The sequence below is a fragment of the Delphinus delphis genome, chromosome 17 (genome assembly GCF_949987515.2).
Source record: "Delphinus delphis chromosome 17, mDelDel1.2, whole genome shotgun sequence".
Taxonomy (NCBI): Eukaryota; Metazoa; Chordata; class Mammalia; order Artiodactyla; family Delphinidae; genus Delphinus; species Delphinus delphis.
In genome coordinates, this window is record NC_082699.1 from 39,919,546 (window position 1) to 39,946,013 (window position 26,468).

A 26,468-nucleotide genomic window follows, 5' to 3' on the forward strand; every position below is an offset into this window, starting at 1 on the left:
CTCTGATTTTGTAACACTTCATATTGTCACCCATTATCTTCAGGGAAAGTCTGAAAACAAATTTAATTATCATCAACCATATGTATATCTATATATTCCATGCAATATTTTTAAATAGGGCACATTTTGGTGTCACAAACCCAAATAAAAGTGATACAATGTAAAATCTCTAAAGAGATTGTATATTTTGAATTTTTTCTTTCCTTCCAGAATTACCTTAAACAGTATGTAAAGCTGATTACTAGCTGGTATCAGCTGATAGAAGTTTTGTTAAAACCTAACAGCTGAAAAAGAAAATCAACATTCGCGTTACTGTTGAGCTTCATCACAATACTTACTGGATTCAGGACCTTTTTCCCACCACATTTAAAAATATCAGATGAGTAAGAAAAGGAAGGAAGACGATTAGAAACCATAGTTTGATGCCATCTTCTTTGGCCCAAGAAAAGAAGTGTTAAGTGTACTGACATCATCGTACAGGTCTGGATGCACACCACCATATCAACATGGCTCCTTCCTGCACTTGGACCTGTTCTTTCAGCTACTACACTCTCTTACACGTGCATGTACACAAAGACACGCTTACACCCACACTAAAACTTATGGCATGCCTCTCTTCCCCGATGAAAATAAATAAATTCTTTGTTCAACTGGATGGTTGGAAACATTTTGTTGACATTTTAAAGGAAATTATCAAAATTATATCAAATTAATCCCCAAATGAATATTTTATTATAAAACAAAAAAATACACCTAAATACAGAGTAAAGCTACTTATTATTTATTCATTTCTAGGCAAGATAAGTGTCTGAGAGTACAATGCAGTTCAAATAAAGTAGCTACCTGGCTTGATAAAAAATACTCATTAAAGGTAGAAAATTATTATGAATATTGAAAATAAATATGCAAAACATCTTGAAAGTTTTACAGACTTTGTCCTTAAAAATTATAGTTGATTAGAAACTATACTGTTCTTCTACATTGATACTAAAATAGCTGCATTTTGGCTTAAATTACAACTGGTAATAATCTATACATTTGTATATAAACATAATATTCTTTCTACATTTTCGATTAAAAATTATACAATATTAAAAAGTTTATAAATTGCCAACAAAAATGTGAACTCATTTATACATTTCTGATATTAGAGAACTAATTATTATAATTATTATGTTATGGAATGCCAAACATGGGCAACATATCTAAGTTATAGAATAGTTATGATGAAATAATAAAAGAGGAAAAAAATTTCAAATCCATAATTTAGTAAATTTGCTCATTTAAATTAAAAAGAAATCACCATTATGATTAAATGTGCCAAATTCCATGAGGTTCTGAATGTGCGGATCTTGTTGCTTTGCTATTTTTTGAAATAGGCAACTTCAATCCAAATCCCCATTTCCTTTTTTATTTTCTTTAAAAGGATCAATTTTTTTTTTAAATGTATGTATCTATTTATTTATTTATTTGACTGCATTGGGTCTTTGTTGCTGCACGCGGGCCTTTTCTAGTTGCGGTGAGCAGGGGCTACTCTTCACTGAGGTGTGCAGGCTTCTCATTGAGGTGGCTTCTCTTGTTGCAGGGCACGGGTTCTAGGCATGGGGGCTTCAGTAGTTGTGGCATGCAGGCTCAGTAGTTGTGGCTCACGGGCTCTAGAATGCAGGCTCAGTAGTTGTGGGACACAGGCTTAGCTGCTCCGTGGCATGTGGGATCTTCCCAGACCAGGGCTCAAAGCCATGTCCCCTGCATTGGCAGGTGGATTCTTAACCACTGCGCCACCAGGGAAGTCCCTCACTATGTTTCCGACACAATTACACTGAGATAAAAGTTTAGGGGGTAAAAAATTTTTATTGAAAGATAAGATTGGTAAACATATTCTTAATACAAAAAATGTGAGCATCTGCCACAATGAGATTTATCCTGTTGGAATACTAGACTTACTGGAGCAAGTGATACACATATGCAAATGTGCCACGGTTAGGAGAAGGAGTTTAATGACCAGATCTTTCTTTGCCTGAGTAAAATGGCTGGAACAGATTCAGTATAAGACTACGCAGATCATAACTTTGCTTCAGTTCCTCGCTTTCAGCAAGCCTGTGTCATGCATTTGAACAATATATTAGACACAGGCGGTAAAGAGCTGCTGGCATATTGGAATCTCTTGATGGGGCTGCGAGCTGGTAATTTTGAGGTAACCGATCTTCTGAATGTGCTGCTACTGTAGGGCTCCTCAAGTCTTAGTCATATTAAGAAGGAGCCCAACAGGTTACCTGTTGGTTCAGCTATGCTTTCTTCTTTCATGTACTCACCAATAAACAGTATGTCAACCTGATCCTACCAGAAAAATCTACAGGCTGCCTGAGAATATATTTTACTTGCTGTTCTCTTTACTTAATGGAGTTTTAGGGCATTAAAGGCAAGAAGGTACTTGGAAAATCCAAAAATGACCTGTCTGTATTAGGATTTTTCCTTGTACTTTTAGGTGCATCAAAAAAACCCACTTTTATATAGAAATGAATACTTGCTAAAAGAGCAAACTAAATAACTTCTGATATCTAAATGAACAAAAGGAGGAGAAATAAGCTAAAACTGGTAATATATACTTACTACTGTGCATAGTATTGCTTTGAATTGGTGAAGTTAGATCAGATACAGGCAGTGTTTTCACCTACAATATACCTATACTCCCGAAAACCCTTCAATTAGCCACTGATCACATGGTTTCTGACATGTCTAAATTATGATCTTTGCTAACAACAGATTTGACTGGAAGAGGTGATGTGTACACCCCTCAATGACCTCTCTGCAGGGCCAGCTTTATCCCTTTTAACTGCTATAAAGAGGAATGTTTATGCTAAGTATATTAGCAGTCAGTAACACTGCAGTTGCTACTGAATGGCTATACATTTGTATGAAACTCCACAATGAAATTTCTATTTAACAGGGGACAGGCTAGCAAAGAAGTATTTGGATAACTTGTTACCTTACTTCCTAAGTGAAATGTCCATATATCAAAAAGGAATAATTCCAAAACGTTAGAGCACATTATTTTCCCAAGTCCATTTGGTCTTTGAAAATTTATACAGTCATTAAATGAAATTTCCTGTCTTTTCCAAAGGGCATGATACTATGTCCCTTTACCTAAATATTGTGACAATTAATAGAGACTGTTCTCATGGATGCATTTGTCTGAATGTGGAAAGTCTGCGTTCTCAGTGTTTACCGCAAACCCAGCGAAGGTGATGATCCGTCTGAAGGTCCGTCAGCTCTTCAATGGTTCTCCAGCTGCACTGGCAGGCGTATGCCCGTGTTCCTTTCTTCTTTACCAACTTTGTTTTTAATTTGTGGAATTCTGGCATATTGTTCCTATTAGTAAAATAAGAAGGTTTTAGCATAGTAGCTTTGTTCAGTGCTTAATGACTTAAAAAAACAAAAAAGAAATTCTAACTGCTTTATTTTCCTATCTTCACAACATCCAAACGCTAAACTACCTGGTGCTCTCACATGAAAAACAGAAGATACACTTTGGCGTTCTCTTTCTGAGGATTTCAATGTTTTTAAATGGCAATCCTCTAGGTCTGTTTATTAAGGCTGTTGTAGAACACAGTGACCTAAAGAGAAGAATTATTGATCTGTCTTATCAGAGGCTACATGATATAAGAATAGAGTGGAAAAGATGGTGGTTCATCTCCTACCTCAAATACTCACCTGTGCCATATTTTAAAAGCCTGCAGTGTGGAGGGGCTTCCCTGGTGGCGCAGTGGTTGAGAGTCCGCCTGCCGATGCAGGGGACACGGGTTCGTGCCCTGGTCCGGGAAGATCCCATGTGCTGCGGAGCGGCTGGGCCCGTGAGCCATGGCCGCTGAGCCTGCGCGTCCGGAGCCTGTGCTCCGCAACGGGAGAGGCCACAACAGTGAGAGGCCCGTGTACCGCAAAAATAAAAAATAAAAAATAAAGCCAGCAGTGTGGCAAATGGAGGGCATATAAGAGGCATAAAGGTAACAGGCTTCTGATGGGTTAACTATAGAAATTTTTCATTAATAGAGAAAAAGTGCTTGTTATTTCTATGTGTTGAATTCATATTATATCTCATTTGTTTCAATGATCTGCTTATTTACGTACACTACCAGAAACAAAACAAATGCCTATCCTGAAATAAATGTCAGTAATTTTAACATAATTAAACCTATGCACAGAACTCATGAAAAACGATAACCATCTGACTTGATGCTATTACAAAAAAGACTGCAGAAGTTAAATTTAATTAATAGGAAATCAATTATGATTTTCATAGTCCATGTACTGAATTTATGTAAATATTCCATGACAAAAGAAAATGAAAAAATTCAAAGTGAAATGATGAAAAAATACATAGTGAAATGATGAAATACAGTATAAGTATTTTTAAAGAAAGAAATACACTGTTAACTGTTGATGTCACTGCTACAGAAAGCAGGAAACAAAGTGCCCTCTGGTGGCCAATGGGCACCACATTCAGTACTGCACAAAATTCAGGCACAATTGAGGTTAGACCCTAAAAAAACCTAAGAGATTTTCCAGGCCAACTGTCTGACTTCAGGAAACTGAGACTTTGACCAGCTGAACAACTTAGCTAAGGTTACAGTGAGATAGGGGAAGAACTGAATAAGTTTTACTGCAAAGAAAAAAGCCAAACAAAACTAAATGTGTTTAATGAAAACTAAATGGCTAAATGAAGGACTGTCCTTTATTCAATCTGCAATATATTTTGACAAACTTAACATGTCACACTTGATTGAATACTTAGAGATTTCAGGAGTAGGAATCATGAAAGCCAAGGAACTATCAATAATTAATACATTTCAAGTAGTGCATATTTTAAAAGCTGAGAAAGAAAATTTCATTATTTCCCATAAAGCAAACACAGTTTAATAGAAAAATAAGAGCATTTTATTTAGCTATCATGGCAGGATGGTCAAGTATAGCTTATACTTCTTTTAGAAAGTTCTAGAACTTGTCAAAGCTAGGATACACTTATTACCCTCAAGTGTTTCATCTCCCCTCTACTTTCAAGCAGATCACATCTTCATTCACAAAATCAGGCAGTGAGATGTGAAAAGGCCTCCATTTCCTAGCTGTCCCCTTGAACACATCAGTATATGACCTCTTTCCACCCAGGCACAGAGGCGGCCTCTTCCTATCCAAGGCCCACTTTCCATCAGCACTCTAGACCCCAAAGCCTCCAGGACCTTGTTACTCACATAACCTTCCCTTCTCTTGTCTTCCCCACCACCCCACAATATAAACATCAAAGCGTCTCCTATCTATCTTTTTTTAAAAAAATATTTATTTATTTATTTATTTTTGGTTGTGTCAGGTCTTAGCTGCAGCACGTGGGATCTTTCGTTGTGGCATGCAGGCTCTTCGTTGTGGTGTGCGGGCTTCTCTCTGGTTGTGGCACATGGGCCCCAGAGTGTGTGGGCTCTGTAGTTGCGGCATGCGGGCTCTCTAGTTGCAGCACATGGGCTTAGTTGCCCTGCAGCATTTCGGATCTCAGTTCCCTGACCAGAGATCGAACCAGCGTCCCCTGCATTGCAAGACTGATTCTTAACCACTGGACCGGTGGTTAAGGGAACCACTGGACCAGGGAAGTCCCAGCATCTCCTATCTTAACTAAATGATCCCTTAACTCTGCATTCACTGACAGGCTTCCAAGTCACCTTTCTGGGTAATATCATCCAGTTTCATGGTTTCATCTACCACTTTACAGTCTACATTTCTTAATCTGAGCTTCAGAGCCCCAAAGAGTACGGGCTCTTGACCTGGGATTTTGGGACCACACTAGGCTTTATTTGGGTTGGGTACTATGAAATCTCTCAAATTGTAATTTTTCTATGTATCTGCATATTTGAATCTTTCTGTGTATATGTTGAGAGGATTCAGATTTTCAGAACAGTTCTTGATGTGAAAAGTTTAAAAACTCTTACATTAACACTAGAGGAGACTCCTAGAGATTTACATGAGAATGGATGCCAGAGAGGTGTGAAGAAAGACTCTCGCGGTTTTCTTTATGCTACTGAAGAGTGCTGCAATAATTCTGATGACTTGTATCTGAAAATATAGTCTTTGCTTAGGCACAGGTTTGGGGGGCCAAAAATGCATGATATGTGTACTTTACTAATTTTTAGCCCTTAATTTTTATTTGAAAATGTGAATGTATAGTTCAGATACATTTTTATAACTTAAAAACATTAGGTATTCACTGAGTATTTAAGGATGTACAAATTACAAAAATATAAGTAAGACACTATCCCAACCACAAGGAGGGAGGCAGACATACACCACCCTAAGATATTTTCAGTCTTTTATTACAGTAAGTGCTATAACTGGTACAACGTGCTGTGGACACACGGAAGAGGATGAGTTCACTTCCAAGTTGAGAGAGTGGTAAGGGAATCATAGAAGATGAGCAATGAACCATACCCTGAGGGACAGGTAGGGTTTAGGTAGATAAAATGGTGGGAAGGTAGCCCAAGAGGTGGAGAGTTTATACAAAGTCATAGGGAATGGGAGCATTATGGGAGCATTGTTTTTTTTTTTTTTTTGCAGTATGCGGGCCTCTCACTGTTGTAACCTCTCCCGTTGCGGAGCACAGGCTCCGGACACGCAGGCTCAGTGGCCATGGCTCACGGGCCCAGCCGCTCCACGGTATGTGGGATCTTCCCGGACCGGGACACGAACCTGTGTCCCCTGCATCAGCAGGTGGACTCTCAAACACTGCGCCACCAGGGAAGCCCCGGGAGCATTGTTTTGATGTAGCTAAAATCTTGCAAAGGTGAAAAGTATACCATGGAAAGACAAACAAAACTGGGTAATAGATAGTTGGGGACTGGATTATGGAAGGTCTTGAATGCCATGCTGAGGAATTTGGACATTATTCTGTAAGCAGAAGGGTTTTGGGCAAGAGGATGGCATACTCAGAGTTATGCTTTAATTCTCAGCAAGTGAAGGGTGGTCTGGAAGAAGAGATTGTACACAGGAAAATCAGTGAGGAGGCTACTTCTGAACTCCTGTCCAGAAGTAACATGTCCTTAACTAGGCTGACAGCAGACAGATGGAAAGGAGGAGATGATGCGAGAAATATCAAAGAGGTGGAGGCCACACAATCTGGCCAAGGTCACCAAGAGGCATTACTGCACAGTAAGAAATATAAAGTTATATATTAAGTACATTTTTCACAGAGTGAAGTTCTTTAGAAACATACCTGAAAAACAGGTAATCACATGATTTGTCCCACCCATAGTCATCGCAGCTTACTACCCAGAAATCACAGGCTATACAACGCAGATGGTCACATGCTCTGTTCAGAGAAAAAGAACTGTACATTAGAAATTACTGTTAAATTTAAATATGAAAATATGCTGATTTATTCACAGACTATACCACATATTACAGATTACCGAGTAAACAACAGAAAAGTAAAGATGAATCTGAGTATAAATTTTTATACTATTGGTCTGATTACCTATTTGAACTTTCAGGTTAAATTTCTGCACAAACCTACCTATTTTACTAAGATCTTGCATACTGATACATATATGCACACATGTATATTTACATATATAAAAGAAAAAAATGGATGTGTAGATCTTTTAGTTCAATGGTTTTCAAATTTGTCTGAGGGAGATCTTCACTTAAGCTACCTTCTTTACGTGTTTCCCTTCCTAATGAAAATTTCAGGATGCCTCTACCACAGAATTTGTCACATTGTATTGAAATGCTGGGACAATATCTTCTCTGTGCTGGGACAATATCTTATTTGTTTCTGTTTCCCCACTGCTTGGCATTAATGTATTCATTCACTCACTTAAAAAGTATTTACTGAAAGACTACTATGTGCTGGTGAGATTCTGTCCTCAAACAGCTTAGATTCTAATTCGAGAAGAAATACTCATAAATTATGTAGCACGTTAGAAGGTTAAAAGTGCTTTAAATGAAATAAAAAGTAGAGTCGATAAAATTGAAAGTACTGGGAGGAAGTGTGTTATAATTTTAAATACAAGAGTCTGCATAGGCTTCACTGGTGAGGTATATCTAAGCAGTTTCTTTAAGTGGAGTGGTAGTTGGTAAAGGAAGTGGGGTTAATAGAAGGTTATATTTAAGAAGGAAAAAGAGTCGGTTTGTATACTGATGGCAAAGATGCAATGAAGGGAAAAATGCTGCTGATGAGAGAGGGTAGAACTGCTAGAACAATACTCAGCACATAACAGTTACTCAGTGACAACCTGAGAAACCGAAATGCCAAGCAAATCTCAAAATTCATATAGTACATAGTAACTTCAGGAGTAAAATGATAATATATGGTAAGAATTATGAATTGCTGCTGCAAACCATTTGATTTGTATAATAATTGTGATTTAAAGAAAACTTCTCCATTGTCTGAAGTATTTTAAAACTAGAATCAATATAGATACATTTGATCATCTAAAAATTAAAAGGAAATAACAAGAGTTTTAAAGATACCAAAAACAAAGTGAAGAGACCAATAATAGAGTGAAAGAAAACATTTTCAACACATAGTCAAATACTTATACTGATAAAGAGTGCTTACAAATGACAACAAAGAAAGAAACTCTAAAAATATAATGTCACTATGTCACTAATATAGGTAGCATAGATTAGTAGTTAAAGAGTGTAGATAAGATTGTCTACGTTCAAATGCTGATTCCCTAGCTGTGTAACTATAGTCAAGTAATTTAACTTCTCTGTGATTCAGTTTCCCTATCTATAAAATGGGGATAATAATGCACACCTCATAGAAGAATTATGAGGAGTTAACCAAGTTAATATTGATAAAGTGCTCATGACAGTGCCTGGCACACAACATTTATTAAAAAGTTAAAATACTACATAAAGAATTAAAATTTCAAGCAACCATGAAATATATATTTAAACCAATTAAGTTAGCAAAAATTAGCCCTCTCAGACATTTCTGGTGGGTATGTGAACTGCTGTAACCTTTTGGGAAAAATCTTGGCATAATTTTACGATTAAAATTATACCTAGCTGCTGCACTATCAATCCCATTTTGGGGAATATATTACATATAAATAAAAGCACCAGAGTATAGGCGTGTATCTCAAGAATAATTTCTACTGCAGTGCTGTTGAAGTGGCAAAAAACAGGATACCACCTGGATAGCTATCAAAGAGGGAAAAGACTGAATGACATTTGTACTATGGAATATTAGGCAGTTGATACAAGGGTTAATTAGATTTAACTACTGACATAGAGGTGCACAAGGCAAGGTACACAATAACATATATAACATGATCCTGTCTTTGTAAAAACTACCCCACAAATTTTCCTGTATAGGTGTTTATAACAAGTTTGTAAGAACATGGAGAAAAATGTGGAAGGTAATATACCACGCAGCTATCACTGGTTGCCTCAGGAGGGGTGGGAATGGAGAGGAAGGAAGGAGAGTACTATCTTTCTCCTTATACATTTTGACTTTTTATTTTTTTCAAAAAGCATATAATACTTCTGCAATTAAAAAATAAAATAAAATCCATCACTATATTTTTTTTCACTTATTTCCCTCTAAAATTCAGATAACTTAACTTCAAAATTGCAAATATATTTTGGCCTGAAAGTTTCTTTGAGAATGAATGCTTTGTATTTCTAAAAACATTAATCACAACAATAATTAAACACTTAAAATCTTAAGTTTCATAAACAATTCCATATTTCCTTTTAAACTGTTAGCAATTTATGAAGTTGAATTTGTACATATGGAAATTCAACACAATTACATTTGTACACATTTGAACTTGGATTTTGAATGTACAAGTCAGGAAATGCAAAATGATGGTTCCCAAAGCTGCTATAACTTGCTTTCTTATGCATATGTATTTATTACATGATTGCACAGAGTGTTAACTTTAATGCCTTAATACATATGTGCTATTTGGCTGAATTACTGCTGTTGTGGGAACTATAATTTAGAATTTCCTGACATTCTGTATGTGTAAAATTTCAACCATAATGTTAAATACAGCGTTTTAATTTAAAATTTAGCAGTTTATTCAAATCTATTCACACTACCATATTTTCCTACCAACACTGTCCTTTGAGAAAAATAAAACTAACTTGCAGCTAAGAAATCATTCTGCTGCTACGATTCACTCTATTAGACCATTATTATACCAGTCTATGGAATAATCCAGGCTTGCAAGTAGTTTAAAAAATAACGAGGAGAGTAAAATTCAATTTGGCTTGAAAATAACACCTTGGTTTTATCTATATCTTATTAATGCCACCATGCTTTGCTACTGCTCTTCCCCTTTATACCAAGTGGGTAAAAGATTCAAATCTTTACACTCTAAAATCATTCGCGATTACTCTCAAATCAGAGCTTGATCCAAAATCAAACAAACATAACACATGAAAAAGAGGCAGAACAGACTCGATTTCCTTCATGCCCTAGGCATGTAAATCAGTGCTTATTTTCAGGGCTTAAATATATTTTTCTTTTATAACTATATATAAAAGAATATCTAACATAAAGTCATGGTTCCAATGAAAGATAAATTGTCAGGTCTTTCCTCGAAAATGTGAGTAAATACAAACATGGAAGTGTCATCAACAGCTTTGTCCTTTTATCAGGCTAGTAAGTAAAATCTTTACCCTTTTAAAGATGTTAGTGGTGGGAATGTCCCAAATATAGCCCAATATAGTCTTCTGCACAGACCCTGGTTCTCAGTCAAATCCTTCAGATCTACACAGTAGACTGGGGAGTCTTGCTGTTTGGGCAGCTGGGAAACAACAGCTGCAATAACAAAAGCGGCTTCCCTCTTACATACATTATAAAAGCGTCTGCAAATTGGTATACTAGAAGGAATAATGGACTAGGCATAAAGTTACACGTTGGAGTCCTTGCCTTGGGCAAGGCACAGGGCTTGGGAGTCATTCTTGACAACTTTCTCTCTTGCCTACAACAGCCATTTAATCACTGAATTCTGTCAATTCTATGTTCTAATATCTCAAGAGTGACCCTTTTTCCCTACAGCCACTGCCACCACTTAGGTCACAGCTGCCATCCCTGTCTCTTTCCTGGACCACCGGTACCTACTGCCTGTTGACGGGTCTCCCTGTGTTCTCTCCTGTCTTGTCCCTCCAACTTCCAATCCATTTTCCATTCTGGAACCAAAACTTCTTTCTTTAGAAACACAAATATGATTATGTCATCCCTATCTGCTTAAAAAAAAACCCAAACAACCCAATGGCTTCCACTGCTATAGGACATATTTTTCTAAAATCCTCCAGGGGACCCCAAACCAAACGTCCCCCGACTACCTCTCCAGCCCCACCAGGAGCCATTCTTTCCCCCACTCACTACACTCCAGCTCACCTGGCTGCTCCCTGTTCCTCCCACACCCCTGGCTCCTTCCATCTCAGGGATCGTCTAACATGGGGGGTCCTCTGGCTCCAATGCTCCCCTGTCTTTGCTTAATTCCTACTTATTTATCATATCATAGTCTGATTAAATGTTATTTGCTTAGGAAAGCATTCCCTAACACTTCATATTAGTTAGGATGCCAATTATCTATGCTTATAGTATTCTGTACTTACCCTTCACATTACATATTATGGGGAAATTAAATAGTTATTTGTGGAATTAAAGTCTCTTTCCTCATCTAGACTGAAAGCTCATTGAGGGCAGGGAAGTGTCTATTTATTTGTTCACCACAATGTGTTCACTCAAAACCTAGGACTTAGCAAGGACATGATGAATTAATACGTGTTTAATGAATTTAACATCAGTGCCTCAATTTCCTCATTTATAAAATGGGGTTAAAAATTCTTGCTCTATCTGCATCTTGGTTTTTCCCTGTGAAGCAGGTGAACCAATACACATATACTTACAAAAAAGTGCTCTGGACAGTATAAAGTACTTCATACATATAATATTTTACATGCACATGAGTATGTATGTGCTTATCTTTCTGTGTGTGTTGATCTATGTCATGAAGAAGGTGGTCAATGATTAGTATCTTTGTGATGGGTGAAGAAGATCTGTGAATATAAACATTTACCTGTGCATATTTATGCAAATTGTATGTGTTTTCCCTTCTTGTCACTGTGCAAAAGGTAGGAATGGGGTTGAAAGACTGTGGTATTCTCATGGATCAATGTTATATACAGACATACACTGAAATTCCATCTGGAACGAGATTCTTCTCTGCTAGAACTAAATCAAAGTACATGTAAAAATATACTACATAAAAGAGAATCTTAATAAAATGTTTACTCTTGGAAGTAAACCAGAACACACAAAGATATTTCCTGAGATAAAATGGAAAAGTAGTAGAATATAGGATTCTTGCAGCTGAGGTATAACACAATAAGGCAGCACAAACAGACGAGAAATACCCACAAACAACTCCAAACAACTGTACCTATAGTAGCTAGCTGACCTGCAACATGGGCACAATTTTAATGTATTATTTCATTTAATCCTTACAATAACTCAGTTTCCTCACTCATAAAAACTAAAGTATTTATGGGTGAGGAAACTGAGGTTTTGTAAGATTATATCCCTTCTCAAGGCTTCACAGCTTGTAACAGGCAGAGTGAATATCTGAACTTAGGTATTCTGTCATCAGAGCCCTTTTTCTTCATGCCCTGGGTATAATCATGTGTTTCTTTATCAGTTTCTCTACTGGCCAGTGTTTTACCTTTTTTGGTATCTAGTACCTAGGACATAGAGGGCATTCAATGAATATTTAAACAAAGAAAAGGAAAAGGAAGTTCAAACAGAATGACAAAATGAGTCTACAGTAAGTGAATTAAGCAGGTAAGACAGTGGGGACATGCATTAGAAAGGAGTGTCATTCTAGACAGGGAGTAAGTGTAAAAATACTCAGAGGTAGAAAATATAAGTGGAAAGTAGAAGGATAACAAGTGTTCTAGTGGAAGTAGAGTATCTAGCCCAGGCTTTAACTGGAGGTGAAAGAACTAAAAAGAGAAGAGGAAGAACAACAACTTGGTAAAGCAAACAATGAGTTTAGAGTTAATATGAGACAGATGGCAGCTCTCATTTTCCTTCTGAACAGGGGAGAGGTGCTCAAAATGTTATGTTAGGTATATTTTCTTTAATGCTCTATGTGGGTGAGACTACAGAAGATGGAAGTGGATGGTAACTAGGAAACGTTTGCCGTATAGCTCAAGGATGACTTGAGGGAAGCCTGGATTCGAGGCAGAGTGGTCTGGCATTGACTGAGACAAATCCAACTGGGTAGACACAGTAAGTCAGGATTGATAAGCAGCCAGACTGTATTCTTCTCTAAGGGCAGTGTGTGTCTCTAATCCTTCGAATAGACAATCCTCAACGCACGACGATTCAGGTGCTATCAACTCTTTATTTACAGCCCTCACAGCAGGCATCACCCCTGTGGGTTGCTATAGCCTGTCTGCTGCCTGGTGTTCCTGGTCTAGGCTTCCCCAGATTCCCAGTTTCCCTCTGGTCCTATAGCCCTTTTTTTCCAGGCCTCCTCGGATCTAGGCCAGCTCTACCACAACCCTCCAACAATGTCCTTTTGGATCCCACTTCCATTATTCAATGTAATGGTTATCTCTCCTGAAACGTGATCAGAATGCAGTCATACAGCTCAGTCTTTTACTTCTTTTATCAGAAAATGAAAAAGTGCTTTAGAAATAACTACACAAAATATAATAATCTAGTTAAGTGGGCCTCTATAAAAATAGAACCAAACTTAACAGGACAGTAAAATGATTTGCTGAACTACTTACAACAGACAAGACATGGAAACAACCTAAATGTCCATCGACAGATGAATGGATAAAGAAGATGTGGCACATACATACAATGGAATACTACTCAGTCATAATAAAGAATGAAATAATGTCATTTTCAGCAACATGGATGGGCCTAGAGATTATATACCAAGTGAAGTAAGTCAGAAAGAGAAAAACAAATACCATATGATATCACTTATATGTGGAATCTAAAATACAACACAAGTGAACTTATCTACGAAACAGAAATAGACTCACAGACATAGAGAACAGACTTGTGGTTGCCAAGGGGGAGGTGGGTGGGGGAGGGATGGCTTGGGAGTTTGGGATTAGCAGACACAAACTATCATATGTAAAATGGATAAACAATAAGGTCCTACTGTATAGCATACAGAACTATATTCAATATCCTGTGATAAACCATAATAGAAAAGAATATGAAAAAGAATGTATATATATGTATAACTGAATCACTTTGCTGTACAGTAGAAATTAACACAACATTGTAAATCAACTATACTTCAATAAAAAAAAAATTGCTGAAAATCGATGTTTCCCCACTTTACGACAATGACAATGGAATAGGCTAGGAGTCTGAGGCTGATAGGGGCTTGGGGTAGGTAGCATCATGACCATAAGATTGCCCTAAAAGAGGTACTGAGTGAGATCCTGGGTGAAAGGAGGGTTGGGGAAGAGACAACAAAAGGAGGCTTTCTCCTTTTGAAATATGTAAAATCAAGAGACTGTGCTTAAGAACTCCTTGGGTACTACAGACCCACAGCTTCTCATGCTGACTGGCCAAGGCAGTGTGGGTGACACATCATATAGTTCACCTGTCCTACTCACTGGTTTTCACTGCCTGGAAGGAAAAATGGCAAGATAGAAGCTCAACTCCTGGTGTCTTGTGGAAACCAAGCTGGGATGGAAGTGATCCAGGCACTTCAAGTGGCTCTTAAAGAAGGGTGTCAACACAATGAACAACACATACCCAACACCATAGCTTTTAACAACTATCACCCAATAATAATCAGTATTTCAGTAAAGTGTTCTTAGTTAGACTGGCTAACAAAATATACCTTTTATTATGAAACAGACTCATGCCAAGATGATAAGAACTATGTTTTAACAGGGTATCAATTTGGAAAAAACTAATTAAGAAAGTATAACATGACATCTTACCTCTGTGAAGTATTTGTCCCAACCCCACATGGAACAGCGCTTCCACCAAGGTATACTGGGCTGCAGCTGGACGTGTTCAACAGATGGAAGAAAAATAAAATTAAAACATAAAAGAAACATGAGAAGTTAATTTGGCCTCATTGACTCTATATTCTTGTAATCAAATTGTATATTTTCCTGAGCAAGCCAACTATTTCAAGGAAGAGGTATTTATTTCAGGGTCAGTGTGTTATTGGATAAAACCTGTATATTCAGGAACACTCAAGGAGTTAAAATGAGTCACAGAAAAATGTGTTTGCCAAATAACGTAAGGCACAAAGTAAATACTGAAGAATATAACAGAACATTAATTTTGAGAAACCATTCACACTTTTTTTTTTTTATGCAGCAGAAAATTATTTACAATAGCAATAACCTCCCATTCAAGTTCCTTTACACTAAGGAGTCACAGACCATAAGAACACTGAAAAATGCTGCTGTTGGTCTGTCTCCTGAAAGCCGACCAGTGGTGCTTTGTTGCTCAATGTTGTTAAACGGTAACAAAATCTACTAGACCATGCTCACCAGTGTGTATAATTCACCAAAGCAATCCCAACTTACCTCTTACCAGGGCCTTGAATGTAAGCTCTGACAGATGTGTTACCTGAAGATTTAGATTTTAATTTCTGTTAAAAAAACAAAACAATAAAAGGCCAAGGGTAACTTAGAGAATTGTAACATGAAAACTAATATTCTTTATTTTATAACAAGGATATTTTAAAAATGGCTTAAAATTTCCTATGATTTTAAAGTTTCTGAAATGAAAACAATGATCAAAACCCTTTAAAGGCAAAAGGGAAGTAGACCTCCCTGAGGAATTTACGAATTACTATGCTAACGTTTAGTCTAGAAAATTGATATACTGCCATTATTAGCATGCTAAGATTTAGAGTCACTTTATAACTCTTCAGTTAATACTAGAGTTCAATGATTTAATATGAAGGAGCTGCTATTTAAAACTTCATCCTGGAAAAATTCAATTGAGGAGTAAAAAAACCTCAGACTCATTTTAAAGGCTGTGAATGGTACTCACCTGAACTAAAAATAAACTAACCAAACTCCTGGGTAACTTCAGGAATATTAATTTTGATCAGATGAAATGGTATCAACCATTAGATGTCCAAGGAAAATGGAGAGCTACCTAGTCACAATCATACAGTAGTTCCTATATGGTTACATAACATCACAATTAGCAAGCATTTATTAAGTGCTAACTGGTATAAGGTACCAAACAACATGGCCGACCACATACTAGGACCACCACCAAGGAAAGGAAGTAGGATGGAGAGAAGGCAATTTAAACTATGCAGAGACATGCCATCAATTTACCTAGTAGGTGAGGAAATTTAATGGAGGCAAAAATACTTTACTATTTCTCTTAACTCTTATTTGTTGAATAAAACTGATGTTAAACAGAACTGGAAACATTTTTGGTGCATAGCTGAAAAGTAATAACGTGCCTAAGTCTCTTTTTGTCTTTGGGAGCACGCTCCATGTGCCATCCAGGCTTGTGTTTGCAACTCAAGGCTGGCACACTGGGACATCTGCTGTTGTTTCTGGGCTTTCTTGTGTGAGTCTGCAACTGATATAATATTGTAAGTCAACTATACTTCAATTAAGAAAAGAAAGAAACACAACAGGACGGGCGAGCAATGGAGGAGGGACCAATACTCTCAAGAGCATCTGGCCTCTGAGGACAAGGTGGGCATGGACGAGCAATTCACAGACACTTCCTTTCCTCATCCAATCAGTGTTTTACATTGATCTGCTTTCCTCCAGAAGTTTACTTGGGTTGCTTTCTCCCCTGCAGGCTGGAAAACTGGATATAATAACTAACTTCAAAAAGGGAGCACACAAAGGAAGTGCATAAAAGCTTATTCTTCATGATTATAAGAGCTATTTTTATTTCAGATTAGTATATCTTCTCTAATACTTCTTTAGAGAAGTATTTCCTTCTCTTTCTGAAATGCCTTGAACTGAAGAGACAGTGCCTCACACACAGATACATACCCTGTAGTGCTTACTAAATAATGAATTGCTCAGATGATCAATGAATAACATCATGTAGTTTTTTTCCTACCACTAATTAAATTAGTATTGCTATTCAGCATTTATGATGCATTCTGTTCGCAGAGTATTCAACACCATTGCTATTGTGTTGACATGTTATTCAACTAGGCCATCAGCTTATTAATTTACCACAGATGAACTGAAAATGTTAAATTTAGAGAAATTAAGATTTTTTAAACTTGGTTTTATTTTTATTCTTTGTTTTTCTAATTGAAGTATAATTGACCTACAACACTATGTTAGTTTCAGGGGTAAAACATACTGACTTGGTATTTCTATACATTACAAAATGATCACCACAGAAAGTCTAGTCACCATACAGAGCTATTACAGTATTATTGACTATATCCCTCACGCTGTACATTTCATCTCTGTGACTCATGTATTTTGTACATCCCTCATGTATTTCACTGACCTCTCCCACTCCTCTCCCCTCTGGCACAGAGAAATACAAAGCTTAAGATCTATACCAGTCACTTAAATTTTAGTCTGACAAAAAGAGAAGTGGCCCATATCCCTAATCTTAACACAATCATTGCCTAGTTATTTTTAGTCCACTGTCTTGCTTTAATCTTCCCTACGTTAAAAACAAACAAATCAACCCTCTTTGGTATTATATTTATTTCTTAGATTTTTTTCCTTGTGGTCCTTGTAATTTAGACTTCCATTTGGTCTCTTTCTAACAAATATATATATATATATATATATATATATATATATATATATATATATATATATATATAAATCTAACAAACATATTCTGTGCCTACCAAACTGGTAAAAATGAAAGTATATACATTCTCATCACTGCTGGTGAGAAGAATACAAATAAGACAGTCACTTTGGGAAACATTTTGGCAATGGGTAGAAAAGTTGAAGATGAGCACACCTTGTGACTTCCTAGGTTTATATATCCTAGAGAAACTCCTATACATGGGTTAAAAAAAAAAGACATACAAAGATATTTGATGAAGCACTGTTTGTATGAGCAACAACTTGGCATAATCAAAATGTCTAATCACCAGGGATGTAGATAAACTGTGGTGGAGTTATGTAAGGGACTGCTATACATTAGTTAAAATTGTTTATGGTTACATATATATGTAATAAAAGTATAAAAGTATGGATGGAAAGGCTGATGGTTACCTTTGGGAAGGAAGGCAGTAGAGTAAGATTTGGAGAGTTCTTAAACTATAATTTTTATTTCTTTAAAAAAAGTCCAGGGAGTTCCCTGGCGATCCAGTGGTTGGGACTCAGCGCTTTCACTGCTGTGCCCTGGGTTCAATGCCCAGTCAGGGAACTAAAATCCCACAAATCACATGGTGTGGCCAAAAAAAAAAAAAAAAAAAAAATCCAGAGGAGCAAATCTGGCAAAATGTTAAGATACCTTCAGTATGACTAGTAAATATATAGGTGGCTGTTATATTATTTTATGAGCTTTTATAAAATTGATATAGATACATAAGCATTTAAAAAAATAAAATACTACCAACTTAACTGATTAGTTCATGGGATGAGAGCAACGGCAAAGCATCTGAGATGCTAAGCACATTCCTATAATGAAAGCTGATTTTGGTCTTTTAGAAAAGTATTCTTAGAGTATACAAATAAATACAAGTAACCAACTTCATCTGCAAGTTGACTTTTGTTCAACAGCTTTTCTAATTTCTCATTCTTGCTGAGAAATAAAAAGCAAAACACAGTTTCTAATTTTTTTCTTATTTAAATCTAAGTGGAATAATTTCTTTAAATAATTGTATTTCTCAGAATTCAAAGGACTATAGATACTTGTGTATTCTAATAAGTTTTCAGACTATTCTAAACATGTCTTGAGATAATGAAAGAATTACTGTACATTTAGAACATTTGACTTACAAAGCATTTTTTGTCAAAGTTGGGCTCTTCAAATATTTCGTTAATAAGACTGTCAAGATCATGTTCGTTTTTAAATGTTTCTGTTGATCTGAAAAAACAAACAACAAACAAACAAGAAAACAGCTGAAGCTTAAGTGCAGATAAAGTCAGCCAGCATCAGAAGAGTTTTGTTTAAATAAAGTCCATTACTAGAGTTGATAACAGAAGGACAAATGTGATGTTCTTTTTTTCCTACTATGGACATAGCCTAGGATTCTTGAGAAAAAGGATGTAGTTCATCAGGTACAAATTCCCATGTGTACTTTTACATACTTAAAATATAACGTTTAAAGCTGTACGTTATATATAAGAGAAAGGTGGGTAGGCACTTTTCTAAATTACATCAACCATTTATTTAAGAATACAAAATATGTACAATTATAGGTAGAACCTGAGAATTATAAACAAAGATAATTTTAATATGTCTAATTTTCCCCTAAGGGTTCCATTGTAAGTCAAATAATCATACCTCTTTACTACAGGAGCCAAAGGTTATATAACCAAATGATTAATTACACACATACACACAAAAAAGTGATATTTGCTTGACAGAGTATCTCTACCTCTTTACCTTCTGCGGGTATGATCATCACAGGATTACTGACAAACTGTTACTGCATGGAACTCCTATTTAATAGCTTACATTTACTGAATACTTTACATAGATGAAGATATAGGGACTGAGAGATTCAAAAACTCGCCAAGGTCATATAAATAGTGGGAGGAGAGGCTTGGAATTGAGTCTAGGGCAGTCTAGACACCTAACACTAAATGAGATTAACTCTCTTTAGAGTTTACGTTACAGATGCTGTATATCATTATAACTTTATAACTTCATTGGATCATTAAATTATTTGTTTTAAAAGACAGGTTTTTTTAGACTAACTCTCTATTTCTAGAAACATATTTGCTCCGAAACTGTTAACATCAGGATTATAGCCCTCCTTTGATACTGCTTAGAGTAAGATAATTAACCTGATGTAAGAAAACGCAGAGGCTACTGCCTAACACTGAATGTCTGATTCCATCTATGTCCAGACTTTGCCTCTTCAGTTTTTCCCTAACTTTTACCCCTAATATCTTCCACTGTATACTGGGTTCTTCCCAAGTATGCTAAGTATGCTTTCCTCTTCAAAGAAACATTCCAAAACCCCACTTGAAGCTGCCACCCTATTTTACTCACTACTGAAGAGTAGTCTATATCCATTATTTCTACTTCCTTACAAGTATATTGGATTTAGCATCTGCTGGTGATCTGGATAAGGGTTTCTTAACCTTAGAAATACTGACATTTGGGAACAGATAATTCGTTGGTGTGTGTGTGTGTGTGTGTGTGTGTGTGTGTGTGTACCACAGTGAGAGGGGCAGGCTATTGTGCACTGTAGGATGTTTTACAGCATCCCTGCTTCTACCCACTAGATGCCAGTAGCACACCCTTCCCCAGTTATGACAATCAAAGATGTCAAGACATTGCCAAATGCCCCTTGAGTGGTAAAGTCATCATCTGTTGAGAACTACCCACCTAGTTTAAATTATTTAACCTCTCTGAACCTCAGACATTTTATATGTAAAGAGGAAATCTAGACAACTATCTAAAACTTCTTCCAGGTGTAATATTCCATCTCTGGCCTCTATATCCCTCAACTATAGTGAAACTCTTTTTTTCAAAGTCACTACTGCCCAAATCACTATATTCAATGGCCTTTCTCGGTTCCAATTAGCTTTAATCTTTCAGAAGCACCTGACACTTGTGTACCAATTCCTTCAATTTCTTTTGTGACAGCAGGTTGCTAAGATGTCCTCTAGAAATTCTCTCCTCTGGTTTTCATGATGTACTCTCTGATGTACTCTGTACTTTCATGATGTACTTAGCAGTAGTTCCTGGCATCCAGATGTGTCATGGTCATTTATTATCTGCAGAGCTATCATTTTTAAGGGACAATTTCGGTATTTTAACTCTTTTAAGAAAAAGAGATACAGGCTATATCACTACACAATTGGCAGGTAGTCTCCTATTTATAAATTCATAATGTAAATCAGTTCCTAACTTTTAGGTATCAATTTTGGCTCAGGACAAAATTTTAATATTTGACATTATATACTACATTTGTTATTAAGTTTAGGGTCTTTGTTGCTGGTTTTTTTGGGCATAATTTACAACTACACTGCCAAATGAAGTGAATGACAACACTTGAATTCAACACATGAATGACAACAGTACTGGTTTGTTACAGCTTCTATAAATGTATTATTGAAAAATCTGAGGTAGTAAGGTGGGATGGGATGCTACGAGGATTATGGATGGATTTTAGTAGTGTAACAACAGGCTACGGAGAGAGGTACAAAAGGACCTGTGCTTGGAGAGGATCCGTCCACCTTAGTAACCCTTTCCATTTTCAGCAGCCTGCTCTAAGACATCCTATCCCTCTGTGCTAGTTCTCCTAAGATGAATAGGCTCTGGAAGGCTCTTTGATAAATTTTCTCCATGCCCCAAAGGAATAAATAAAAGGAACAAAAGAACTTGCAAGGTAACATTGTTGTAGGATAGGAATGGTAGATGTGCTGGGAATGAGTACATAAGAATGTCCAGCATTCAAGTTAATAATATACAAATTAGTGAGAGTGCTATTTGCATAAACAGTCAAATGAGCGTTAGCCCATTCAAAGCAGTCATCTTTTTTGGCCGAGTCCCCACTAGGGATGAACCCATGCCCCCTGCATTGGGAGCTCGGAGTCTTAACCACCGAACCGCCAGGGAAGTCCCCAAAGCAGTCATTTTAGTTGGCTCTACAGTTATTTTTTTAGAATGCTGCCAAGTACTCGACTAATTTTTAGAACTTCTGCTTCTAAATTTTAGACTCTTTTCAATGTTTTTATCTTCTGAGGGTGAATTTTTATAAACAAATGTCATTAGAGGTAAGTCTTGTAAATTGGGTAGCAATGGTGTTGGGTTCTGGGAAATCACACGCAGGTGCGCAAAAACAAAACAAAACCCACAGATGCAGCCATAAATAAACAAGATTGACTTTCTTGGGTTGTTCCAAAGCTGCCTCTGTGTAATTCCACAAGCGTCTCCAAGAGATTCAAGCAAGAGTCACTGCAGAGGCTCCCAAGCCATCACTTTGAAGGACAATACTCACTCTGGCAAAAATTTTGTTTTTTTGGAATTGAGGGGGGAAGTGAGATAAAGAAGAAAGTCCTATTATTGAATAATTACACAGAAGAAAAATGACTGACAAATTTGAAAGATACTTTTTCTGGATCAAAAGCCAAGACTTAAGAAAATTCCTCAAATTTCAATTTGGATGCCTGAGATCATCTGGTACCCTTAGCTGGGGCCATGGGGAGAAGGAAGGTGGCTGGATTAATAAAGACAGTGTTACCAATAATTAAACCTTTTAATCTTAAATCTAATCTCATTCAATTATCTGAGCTTAAAAAAAAAATCAACTAATGATGGAATAGAATGGAATCGTTTTCTCCAACAATTGGCCCAAGAATTGTTCTGCCTTGGGAATGGGGTCCCAAGAGGACCAGAGGCAATAGGATGAGGTTCTCTGTGCGGGCATCTCAAAAGCGGAAAAGAATCGCTCACACAAACGGAGGCCCGGGTCACCGTGACCCCCTCGGGGCTCAAGAGAGAGAGCCTAAGCTGCACCCCCTCTCCCGCATCGGAACCTGAGCGAAACCGCGGGCTCTAGAGGCGGGGCATCAGCGGGGCCAGTCCTCTGGGGCTTGCTTGGGGGGCGGAGTCGGGCCTTGGGAAGAGATGTTAGGATCCTACAGGCCGGGGAGCTGAAGTGTGTGCGGCCCCGGTAGTGGGGAATTGAGAGTCTGGGCCCTAGCAGGAAGAGGAGCTGGAGGTCGCGGGCGGGGGTACATTTCTTTGGGTCCGGCGGCGGAGGGGTGGCTTTAGGACCTGAAGCAGGCTTCACCAGAACAGCCCACCCCTCCCGCCTGTTAACCTGAGATTCTCTTCCGCCTCGGCTCGGTTCCGGTCGTTGCTGAGGATGCCACCGCCACCGCCTCCGCCTCTGGGCCGTTCGACCATACCCAGTCTCAGTGGGTCTGGTCTGCAAAACTTGGACTCGACCTCATCCAAGAGCTCGTCCAGGTCCTTCGCCATCTTGAATCGTCATGTCCTTCCCTTGCTCTGGTAGCTACAGCACCGTGTGGTTTCCAGGGGCAACGCGAGGATCCGCAGGGCGCGCTGGCCACCCCCGCGCATGCGCGAGCCATTCAGAGGCTGTCTTAGGAGCTCGCGATGCCTAGGCGCTGACGCGCTCGCGCGGAAGGATGCAGTGGGGTAGCGAAGTGCCCGGGCACAGGCTTTCCCGCGGAGCGAGAGGTCTGACGGAACTGTCCATTCCTACTTCGCGACGCTTTGCTTTTCTTTCTTCCAGATTATCTGGCGTGTTTTGTCCCATCTCCCTCTTCTGGACTCAAGTTGTAACCACAGTCACACGACTGCCTAGCTCCCTCATCCGCTCTTCATCCTGCCCCATTGGGGGTCCCAGTTGTATTCCAGCAGTTCATAAATTCTTTAAATAATCTGTGGAGAAGCCTGCAAAAGGAAAACAAGGATTTGTACCAAAAGCTTAACTGGTCGTAGTCGGCAGGATTCGAACCTGCGCGGGGAGACCCCAATGGATTTCTAGTCCATCGCCTTAACCACTCGGCCACGACTACTGTTGACGTTATCTTTGGCAATGAGATCTATGTAGTCTACATACAAGTATCTACTCCAGTAACAGGTATGTTTAGATCGTGAGAAAAACATTGCAAAACTGTTCTGCCAGATAAGAGCATATTTGAATGTTATGGCGCTAATAATTTTACCTTCTTGAAGGGCTCTTAGAGCATATCTCGTCCAACCTTTTACTCCCCATCAGAAAAAACTGAATTTTAGTAAAATCGCTAAAGTTAGCGTCAGAAAACAAGAGGTAAGGAAGAAAGCCTGGTGCTGCTGTACACCTGCTTGCAGAGGTGTGCATTTCCAGGAGGGAACCGGCAACCGTGGGGCCACCGACCAGCCTCCGGGCTTCCTTGCCGGGCTCCCAGCTCCACCCCTGCCCCTCTCTCTTGGACAAACAGCTCCCAAGGACTCTTTTTACCCACTAGGCACTAAAATGCTGTTGCCCACTGATTTAAATTCACTATGCAGGGCCAGACTGTCCCACAGTGCCGTAAAAACACTACTTTGAAAAGTGTGATACGTGATAAAATGCAAGGTATTGTCATTTCATGGTACGGCTGTGAATACTGTGCATACCGAAACCTGAACTTTGAGTATTTCTAACGTGGGATAGCAAAGAGGTTGGCAGCCTTGGAAACTCTGGAGCTAGTTTAATCGAGTTGAATTAGTAGCTCCATTTATTTGGTTTGTTGTTTGTTCAGAATATCTTTAATGTCCCTGAAGAGCAACATGAAGCTGTGTGATGGAGCGAATGTAGAGCCTACCTTTAAATATTCGACTTTTGGGACCCAGCTGTTAAATGCAACCATTATTAAAAAATTAAATTAAATATATTAAAAAACAAAAGCAATACTCAAAATTCACCGCAGTCTAGTTATTTCCCTACATTTTACTATAATTTATGCTGTTGAGGTTATTTACATCTATTGTATCTGAAATACTATACAGTGGGTTGTTATTGTGAATCTCTTCCTAACTTCCTGTTAGTGATGTCACTTGGGTAGCTTGGAATCAGGCTTCCTGCGTGTACTTACTCCAGGGAAATTGCACATGCTACAAAGTACTTTTCTCACTAGAGTTAGTTGTCAAGCATTTAACAGCACATCACTAATGTTTACCACCAGACCAACCTTGAATATTCCCAGCAAGGCAACATTCCACTTACCTGTCTGGTTATACTCCCTGAAGCTTTCTTTGTTTTAGCTATCAGAATCCTAGCATATCGTATGACTTCCCACTCAATATTTTAAAGTTTTGTTTTGTTTTTCCCTAACTTGCTTTGCTGGGTGATGGTACTTGGAACTGGCCTCCAAAAAAAGACAGGAATAAGCCACTTGATACTGAAATTGCCCTTGCAATATGGTTCTGGGGGAGTTATGCATAGTTGCCACACAGTTTAATAGGCTTAAATTAATAATTTGATTTTTCTCTAGAAAAGATGAAATCTGAGGTATACCACCAGTGGCTGAAAGAATCTTTTAGCATGTAGAAGATTTGCATGAAGGACTATGAAAAGATAAAAGAGGAAATGTTTCTAGTTGTGTGTTTTGTTTACATGAATATTGGAAAAAATTGGAGCTTGTTTCCTTCTTCCACTCCCACTCCGGTTTTAATAGAATATCATGTGTAGATCATCCAGAGGTTTGGTGTTTTGAGAACTTCACTTACAGCTTGTTCAACTCTTCATTGGGTCTTCTGACCTCAGTTGTGTTGTCTTTCTGGTTTGCGTTAGAGTGAGAAAAGTCAAGTTCAGTGTCTACAATGAGAAACGCCACATATCACATATGTGTATGGCTGTTTGATAAATGGGATGATGATAGCATACTATTAAAAATCTGCAGGGAGTTCCCTGGTGGCCTAGTGGTTAGGATTTCAGGCTTTACTGCTGTGGCCCAGGTTTAGTCCTTGGTGAGATAACTGAGATCCCACAAGCCACAGCGGCAAAAAAAAAAAAAAAAAAAAATCCAGATGTCAGGAGTGATACCAGGTGAACTTCAGCGGCCTCTAAGTAATGGAGGTGGAGGTACGTGATGAATGTATACTTGGCTTTGGAAGAGTCTGCGTTCGTGCAAATCATATTAGAAGATAATTAAAAAATATATTATATATTCCTTTGGTCTTTTTGTTTTCCAAAGTGAAGAATCTTATTTATTCTCTTTATAATTGTTAATATGTGTAGACAGTGATGTGAATCCTTGTCCCTTAACTCTTTCCCAGTCTTGGAAAGCATGCCGAGTGTCAGATGTTTCATAAAGGAGTATAGCCAAGAGTCTTCAGACAATACAATTATTAAACACGGTAAAAGTGGCGTGCTGTGTATTATTGCATTTACTTAGCATTCCAAGCAAGTATTTTAGGGAAAAGGTGTCCATGATAAGAAAACAAAGCCCTGTTGACTTTCCCAAGTAAATAGATAGATAAATAGATACCCACCGCTGGGCAGTGACAGTGGCGTGGGTGTGAGGGAGGAGGCATCTTCACAGAACAGTCACCAGCTTCCCAGCAGCTAATGCTATAGAAGAAATGGAAATAGCATTGGGGGCAGCTCTGATTCTTTTAAATCGTCCTGAGTTAGGCCTTGATGCCGTGTAGGTAAATTCAGTCCATCACACGCAGAATCTTTATTGGAATATGTACATTCATCTCTCACAGCTGTGGAGAGTTTAGACTAGTCACAACTCTCACTGGGATACTATCATCTTTGTAATTTGAAAAAGGATCAGGAGCCTGCAGGCTTGGAACATCTTGAGAAAGCTCTGGCCCTGAA

General features: G+C 38.0%; 1 protein-coding gene and 1 non-coding gene across 3 annotated transcripts; both read right to left on the reverse strand.

Annotated features, from left to right (window-relative positions):
* Positions 1-1,816: 1,816 nt before the first annotated feature.
* On the reverse strand, positions 1,817-23,157 carry CFAP418 (cilia and flagella associated protein 418). Of its 2 annotated transcripts, XM_059994930.1 has the most exons (7): positions 22,971-23,157; positions 18,967-19,054; positions 15,583-15,647; positions 14,983-15,048; positions 11,117-11,203; positions 7,247-7,342; positions 1,817-3,369 (listed from the first exon to the last, which is right to left on the reverse strand). In XM_059994930.1, the coding sequence occupies exons 1-7, from the start codon at positions 23,129-23,131 to the stop codon at positions 3,216-3,218; spliced, it is 717 nt and encodes a 238-aa protein (XP_059850913.1). In that variant the 5' UTR covers positions 23,132-23,157; the 3' UTR covers positions 1,817-3,215. The 2 variants fall into 2 exon arrangements, with proteins under 2 accessions (XP_059850913.1, XP_059850914.1); XM_059994931.1 differs by lacking the exon at positions 11,117-11,203.
* Positions 23,158-23,612: 455 nt separating this feature from the next.
* TRNAS-AGA (transfer RNA serine (anticodon AGA)) lies at positions 23,613-23,694 on the reverse strand. Its single transcript has one exon. It is a non-coding gene; the product is annotated as a tRNA-Ser (tRNA).
* Positions 23,695-26,468: the final 2,774 nt, after the last annotated feature.